At 38.5% G+C, this 8,605-nt stretch overlaps 1 protein-coding gene across 1 annotated transcript in view; it reads right to left on the bottom strand.

The window, feature by feature from the left end:
- Window positions 1-846: 846 nt before the first annotated feature.
- LOC140493619 (uncharacterized) overlaps window positions 847-8,605 on the bottom strand; it is a 47,266-nt gene continuing 39,507 nt past the window's right edge. Inside the window, exons 3-5 of the mRNA XM_072592256.1 lie at window positions 7,452-7,709; window positions 3,783-3,905; window positions 847-2,636 (exon numbers count right to left, since the gene is read on the bottom strand). Coding sequence (XP_072448357.1) covers window positions 1,303-2,636; window positions 3,783-3,905; window positions 7,452-7,671 — 1,677 coding nt within the window. The 5' untranslated portion in view covers window positions 7,672-7,709 and the 3' untranslated portion in view covers window positions 847-1,302. The remainder of the gene's footprint in view (window positions 2,637-3,782; window positions 3,906-7,451; window positions 7,710-8,605) is intronic.

Genomic DNA, 8,605 nt, shown 5'->3' with positions numbered 1-8,605 from the left:
ATGGTGGTCTGCTCCTACAGTTTATGGTCCATAAAACTGAAATTTTCAATAAATATTGAAACCCCCTCCTCCCCAAAACATAATATGTAGAATTGTAACAGTCAGAAGAAATAATCCAGTGACCAGCATGGATTTAATGTCTCTTAAATTGTATTGTTGCATTGTGATAGTGGTGGTATTGAGCTGGAAGGAAGGGGAGGGGGAGGTGGCGGTGAGGCCCCTCGTGTCAGTAGGTTCGGAAGGCTAATAAGAGTAGAAGGCTAGATAATGGAGTTCCGAAGTGGCAACATTGGCTCTTGGTCAGTGTCTCATGGTCTGTCCACTCTGCATGCTTACAGCATAGCTCAGGTATGTATACATGCCAACTACTTTAGCAATACAGTGTCTAGTACACTTCACAACACAAGTGAGCAGTAAAGGAAGAGGTAGCTCTTGGGCTTTACTGTATACTGGCCATGTTAATGTTAAGACATACCATGTAAAAGACATACACTAAATTATTACAAATAAAATTATGTGAACTTTGTACTCTTATGTGCATTAGACTCGGTCTTCCATGAGGACAATACAGTAGTTCAGACAAGCACAGCATTCGTGGCAGCAAGATACAATAGTATCTCAGCTATTAGTGCACAAGAGTTACTTTAATAGGTTTATAATGAATTAATGTATAGGAATCTCAAAATTATACAAGCATCTCTGAGAAGAGAGACACATTTCAGAAATGTAGCATTAAAAAAAATTAAAAATGTTAAGGCAGGAAAGCTCCATAGTGGTGCTTTACAATTGCACATTTTAGCTCAATGGTCAGTAACACAGTTTTTTGCAAATGACTTGCTGAGAAGGTTGTGTTAGGTTACTGCATTGTTTTCATTAAAAACTTATTTTATTGCAAAAGTCCCTTTTAATTAAAAAATACACCAGATTTTTTTTGTATGAGACAGTGACTGAAGCATTTTGTTTTGTTGCAATCCCACCAGAATCAAGGATGCAAATCCCCCAAAATATTAAAATCAATATTAACAAACAGGAGTACAATCACTTTCAGGATAACCCAAATTAGAATCATAGTATCTCTTTTCATCATGGTTATACTCTAAAATTCATAATTAATTCTCAGGCAACTGATCCTCTGAAAGGTCCCCACAAGTTCCAAAATGAGACAGTTCTGTTTGGCTTACAACACAAGTTACTGCTGATCCACACCAGACCTTCTCCCAATGTGCTTAGTTTGATGAAGAAACACTGTCATTACCATAATGGAGAAGTATTATAATTCCTATATTTTCATTTTTCTTGGTCTTACATATCCGAGTCTGCATACATTCCATTTATTAAATAGTCCACTTGAACATAGTCTTTCCTTTTATAGCTTTCAAAAGCTTTTTGAGCAAACAATATTATACTCACTAAGAAAAACAGCAGCCCAAATATTAATATGGCTATTAATGAACTGGTATCAGCTAAATGCTTGATTAGAGATCCAGCAGGAACTGAAGGAAACTTGTAATACTTCGTATCGTTGAACGCAAGTGTAGTTCTTGATGCTTCTTTTGGTGAATTTGATGTTCCTCCAGGCATTGTGGACATGGTCATAGTTGCAGAAGCTGAACTGTTTATTTTCTTTGTTGTAGTTTGAGGTGAAGTCATAGGTGCATTTGAAGTACTCATGGCTTTTGTAGATAATGCATTTGCCATTGTGGTTTGACGAACAATTGTTGGAGCCAATGTCATCTGTGGAGCAGTTGATGTTAGTAGCTTAGTAGTTTTTGCTAAACTAGTAGTGGAGAGTTGTATGGGTTGTTCATGTTTTGAAGTTGGCTCATTGACATTTATTGTTGAATTAATTGTAGTGGGCACTATTGTCATCATTGGAGGTGTTTGAGAACCTGAAATAGGTACTGATGGAAGAGTTGAAGTTGTATTTGTGACTTCTTGAGAAATTGTGGTTGTGGTTGTGGTGGGGACAGTTGATGACACTGTGGTGGTAGCTGTGGTTGTGGTGGGGACAGTCGATGACACTATGGTGGTTGCTGTGGTTGTGGTGGGGACAGTTAATATGGTGGTCGTGGCTGTGGTTGGGACGGTTGATGAAACTGTGGTGGTGGCTGTGGTTGTGGTGGGGACAGTTGATGATATGGTGGTTGTGGCTGTGGCTGTGGTTGTGGTGGGTATGGTTGATGATACGGTGGTTGTGGTTGGGATGGTTGATGAAACTGTGGTGGTGGTTTTGGTTGTGGTGGGGACAGTTGATGATACCGTCGTGGCGATTGTGGTGGGGACAGTTGATACTGTGGTGGTGGTTTTGGTTGTGGTGGGGACAGTTGATGATACCGTGGTCGTGGCTGTGGTTGTAGTGGGGACGGTTGACGATATGGTGGTTGTGGTGGGGATGGTTGATGATGTTGTGGTAGTGGCTGTGGTTATAGTGGGGACAGTTGGTGATACAGTCTTGGTGGGGACGGTTGTAGTTGTCCTTGTGGTAGGACTCATGGTGATAGCAGATGTAATGGTGGCTCGTGCTGATACTGAAGATGATTCATTTAAAATAGTGGAATTACTACTATTACTCCTTTTATTACCTCTTTTATCCCTACGTATACGACTTAAAAAAATCTTGCTTGGTAAACCTTGCCCTATAAAACAAGAAAGAAAAACGTAGTTAAAAATATTTAACAATGCTATGTACATTCACCGTAGACACATTATTCTTAAATGGTTCTCAGAATATTCATAGAATGGCACAAAAGGATGTTCAAGAATTTTCTACTTGACTCAAATGAGCAGTAATTTAAGCCAGTTTAATTCTCAACACTGCACACAAATGTGTGATTTGTCTCCAGCAGGGGACTTGTACAAAATACCATAATGCTTATGTTCTCTCGTAAAACAAGATCTCGATGTGGGTAATATGGTATTGAAAGATCCCATTTACTAATGCTCACTAACATATATAAAAATTGCATTGAAAGGCTAAAACAAAATCAGAAATTGCTGGAAAAGCTCTATAGGTCTAACAGCATTTCTGGAGAGAAAGCCGAGTTAACGTTTTGGGTCCAGTGACCTTTATCCAGAACATTTTGATGATGATCACTGGACCTCGAACGTTAAATCTGCTTTCCTCCAGAATGTTGTCAGAACTGCTGAGCTTTTCCAGCAATTTCTGTTTTTGTTTTTGATTTCCAGCATCCATAGTTCTTTGGTTTTTTTGCATTCAAAGGCAATTTAGTGCTTGAGCTGACATTAAGCTATTCAGGTATAAAGAGCAGCAGTGTGCCATGCTTCAAATAGCCCCAGTTAAGACAGACTCGGAGATCTTTATTTTCTCAGGTCACATGTAATGATGCAGTTGTTATATCATGACCATGTCTCTTAAAGGCATACTGACTTACTGTCTGAGAGCCCTAATACAGTATTGCACCATTGTAAAACAACTGGGGCTGTTTCCAGATAACAATGAACTACTCTGATTATCTTCTACTGTTTAAAACCGGCAGAGGCTTACTTATTCTTTCAATGGGGAAACAATATCCTGTCCTCAAAATCAGAACAGTAAAACATAAAAATTTAAGGAAAGGCTTCAATTGCAAATAAATCTGGATGCTCCATTACTGATGTAACCTGTGTACAGTTAAAGAGAACAAAAACAATACGTTTATCAAAGGATTCTGGATTTTAAGTCAGAAATGGCACAAATAGTTAACACAGAACTGACATTGGTAATTAATAAGTGGCAATTTAATGCGCTGAGTCCTTGAAAAGTAAACTGATTCTTCTCATACCTATTTGCAAAGCTTTAGCATCTTCCACAGTTACTCTTTTACAGACCGGAATATTAAGACAGTGCAAATAAAAACAAAGATTTTGTTTTTCTTCAATTACAACCCAATTACACTCCAAGCCATCTGCAACACAAATTAAAAGAAAATCTTACTTATCATCTGTAATACTTTTTAATCTATTAACACACATTTAATGATAATAACTTTAGGACTGAAAATTGATCTGTAATGTTGGGTGAGTTTGGGTGTGACAGTTACAGATGGAAGGAAAGAGACCATGATTCCAAAAGGGTTCAGATGGTCTTTCAAAGGGACTAGAAGTCAGTAGCCTGACAGGTCAATTCCTGGAATCTAGCTCTGAAGAGCTGCAAGGTATGCCACAAGAAGTGTTATGGTCTCAATATAAATATCCCTCTTGTAGATGCACACTGCTCCACTAGCCACTTTCAGCTTGGCCTGTGTGGTACTTCATAGACACTTGTGAGTTCCAGAATTCTGTCAAAGCACAATAAGACAAGTTCAATTGCCTTTATTTTTATTTCATGGAATGTCAGCATCACTGGCATCACTGTCAGCATTACAGCATCATGGCCAAAATTTGATGAGCAACAAATGCTGAGAGCAATGTTTATATTGCACAAAGTGGTTAAAAACAAAATCAGTGTCACTTGGCTTCTTGTGTTGTTACTTCACACTACTTTTCCAAAATTACATCATGCAGGTACATATAACAAACCTGCATGCTAGTCACCAAAAATCAAGTGTTTTGCTGCAGGACTGACCAGGACCTATGTTTCCTTTCATTCCTTCTGATTCTGTGCATGCCAGTGACTTTTGAAACCAGAAAGCAATGCCAGGAATGGCACTGGCACACCAACTGGGCATGTGTGCACCCTTAGAGGAAACATTGCCAAGGACTATCATAAGGGCCAAATATCCAACTTGAAGCTTAGTAAGATAATGTTGATTAGCCAGAGGGATGGTGGCATGGTGAAATTTAAATTCTGTTAATAAAGAAAATATTTGAAATTGAAATTGCAATTATGGTGCCATAAAACACAATGATTGTCATGAAAGCCCATCTGATTCACAAATCTCAATTAGGGAATGAAATATGCCTTCTTTGTCCGGTCTGGTCTACGTGTAACATTCTCTGTTCCAGCACACTGATTGTATGCCATGCATTGGCTTGTGAAGCCACTACTACACAGGAAACTTGGAGAGCCACAGTGGGAAGAGAATTACAAGGAATGTTGCAGACAACTCCAGCTCTATAGCAATATGATTGACTCTTTAAAGCCCTTAAGCTGGCCTAGCAAGCCATTCAGCCTGCTCACCATCACCTTCTGAAGAATAATTAGGAATGTGCAATAAATGCTGGCTCAGTCAGCATCACCCAAATCTCATTACAAAATAATAATAAAAAATTCTGCCACTGCAAAGTGTCTAAAAGTAACTCAGGACTGATTTTTGCAAGTATTGTGGAGTTCCTGGATTTGCAAGAGATAGTGTTGCTGCATGATCATAGGGAGGTCAGAAGAGTAAGTGACAGAGGAATAGGGGCTGTAGTTGAAGTATTAATTTTACTTAATACTTAAGTCCTCCAAGCTTGACCTTTAGGAGAGGTGACACTATTTTATTTTAACGTATCTCCCAGGAAAATTAGGGATTGTTGTGCACAGTGGCCCTTGTTTTGAAACAGCTAAAAATCATGCCTGTCATTTGATGCTTGCAGTTGCTGCCCACCCCTCTCATGGTCAGAACTCCCTCACCAAACCCCTGTCCTGCCACTACCACCTTCACATTGCAATATGCTCAATACCATGACCAGAATCATGTCCCAACATAAAATCTAACCTGAGCTTCATTCCTTACTGGAGCTGCCCAGTTGAAATGATGAGGAGACCAAATGAATGAGATTGATTACTTAAGAAAAAAAAATCAAATTTAGCTGTATTGATTTTAAATAATGCAGCTTTCTCTGTATTGATGTTGTAAAAATGCTTTGGGAAATATCTCTCCTTGACTGAGTCCATCCTGCCTTCCCAGTGTGGCCAAATCCAAACCTGAGCAGCTTTGTCATATTCAGTTCACGTTCATCAATTTGCTATACACTGCATACAACTCTTCTGCCTCATCTGTTCCTTATCCCCAAATGTCAACTGAGCAATTAACTATTACAGCACAAAATGAATTCCTTCAGCCCATCACGTCCACACTGGTCATCAGGGACTTATCTTCTCTGATCCCATTTCCCAACCATTGGCCTGTACCTTTATGTGCCAAGGCATTTCAAGTTTTCATCTGAATGCTTTTTCAATTTTGTAATGATTTCTGTCTCTACAATCTTTGCAGATAGCGAGTTCCAGTTAACCACGTCATCTGGGTGAAAAGAATTTTCCTTAACTCCATTCTAAACCTCCTACCCCTTCCTTTAAGTCTATGCCTCCGAGCAACTGACCTCTGTACTGAAGGGAAATTATTATTTCGATTGACCCCATCTTTGCCCGTCAAAATCTTGAACATCCTCAATCTGATCCTCCTTCAGCCTTCTCTGCTCCAAGAAAAATAACCCTGGCGATGTTGTCTCTCTTCATCATTGAAATGCTGTAGACTAAGCAATATCCTTGTAAATCTCCTCTGTACCCTTTCCAGTGAAATCACATCCTTCCTATTGGGTGGTGTCCAAACTGCACGCAGTACTCCAGTTTTACAGTCCTTTCTAGCCACGTCGTAACCTCCCACCTCTGGTACTCAGTGCCTCAACTAATAAAGGCAAGTATCCCATATGCATTCTTAACTACCCTATCCACCTGTCCTGTTGCCTTCAAGGATTGACGTCCATGTACACCAAGATCTTCAGTACTACCCAGGGACTTAACATTCATTGTATACTCTCCTCACTTGTTAGTCAACCTAAAATGCATCATTTCACACTTTTCAATCCTCCACCTTTCTGCCCAAGTGACCAGTTCATTTTTATAATTCTGTAGCCTAAAGTTTTCCTCCCCGCACTGCTAATTCTGGTGTCATCTTGTTTTTGGGAAGATCACTGTCTCCTTTGCAATGTTTTTACATTCAGAAAATAAATTAATATTTATATCTGTTCAAGCAGTCTTTTTCATCAAAGAGCATTTTCTGATGTTAAGTATCATTTAGGAGAAAAGGATTAAAGTTTAAAGGGCGAGCAGTGTAAAATTTCAAAATTAAATATCTCCATAAAAATGAATTATAATTGAATTGCATTCTTTGCATGAGACTTCTACATGGGGACATATTTGTGATTAAGAGCTGCTTTATTATGATGTTTTATAGTTTCCTAAGATGTTCAATTCGGTGCCTCATAAGATACTTGCTACAACAGATTAGCTATACGGTGCAAGCAAAAATAAAATTAGTAGCCTAAGTAATTAGTTAATACAGAGGAAAAGAAGATTTAGAGTTAATGTATGCTCTTCAAAATGGTGGTGTATGCTATTCCTGATTTGCAGTTGAACTATCAATATCAAAATTTCACAACAATGCACAAATGCAAATTAGCTTAGCAAATGCTGAAGAGTACTGCAAATGATTTTAGGAAGTCATACGCAGGTCAGCAGAATATCAGTAGCGATTGAAGCATTCTCTGGTAGAATTCTTTTGTGCACATTGACATAGTGCATACCTTACCGTGGTCTGCTACACTGCCACAAGTTTGGTTACATTCCTTTGCACTACTGACGTGAAGGGACTTCAGCACTTTGACTCCATTACTTTGTAAATTGTACACTGAGCTCGCAGTCAAAGAGGAAATAGAGATGTAAAGAAACAGACCAAGAGGAGTCCACATTTTTGAGGAAAATCTGAAGGGAATCTGTGTTTGGCCAGAACTGCAGTATAACAGATTCATGGAAAGACTGATCCAATTCTGATTGTTCTTTGCCAAATCTGAAAGAGAAATTAAAAAAAAAATCAAAACACAGTTACAGAATTGTTTGAAATTAATTTCTGATGAGAAGGCCTGACATGGATTCATACATGGATGTCAGACTGTGCTGCTGAGTTCAAATCTCAGCATATTTGATTGTTATGCTTCCATTGGGATGTTTTTCAGTTCTCAGCTAAGTCGTTTGTAAATAAAGTGCCTCCTAACACCTACTTACCTTTATTGTAGAAGGGAATACAAAAATCAATTTCACTCAGAAAATCACACCTTTTGTCAAGTGGTATGGAATGACACTGATGGCTGCCAAGAAAGATCTGGTCCTCAAATTGCAAGGATCCATTTTTACACAGGACATGTCATGTCATGGTATTGCTTTGAAATTACTTTTCTGGACAACATGCTGCCTTGCTTTGATACAAAAAGAGGTACAACACAGATAGATGCTGCATTTCTATATTATACATACCAAGACAACCAGTAAAATTTGGGAGCAGGGATTCCCAATTGTCCATTATAACTTCAGCAGAGGATCCACAGAAACACATTAATCTTTAGTCAGTATGGGCAGCAGTTTTCCTTCTTACAGTTAAAACTTTTATATTGATTTTAGCTAAGTTTAGTTTTATTTATTCTTTCAGGAGATGTGGACGCTGGTGCCATGGCTTATCCTTGTTACCTATTTCCAATTCTCTTAAACAGAATAATTTATTAGATTATTCCAGAGGCCAGTGAAGAATAAATCATATTGCTGTGGGGCTGGAGTCACATGTAGGCCACACAAGGTAAAGACTTGCTTCCCAAAGAACATTTAGGAACTAGATGGGTTTTCATAAGAATTAATCATAGTTTCATGGTTGCTGTTACTGACAGTTGTTTTCAATTGCAAATTGATTAATTT

The sequence above is a fragment of the Chiloscyllium punctatum genome, chromosome 22 (genome assembly GCF_047496795.1).
Source record: "Chiloscyllium punctatum isolate Juve2018m chromosome 22, sChiPun1.3, whole genome shotgun sequence".
Classification (NCBI taxonomy): domain Eukaryota; kingdom Metazoa; phylum Chordata; class Chondrichthyes; order Orectolobiformes; family Hemiscylliidae; genus Chiloscyllium; species Chiloscyllium punctatum.
Note: the sequence above shows the minus strand (reverse complement) of the source record. Positions and strands in the feature narration are given on the sequence as shown.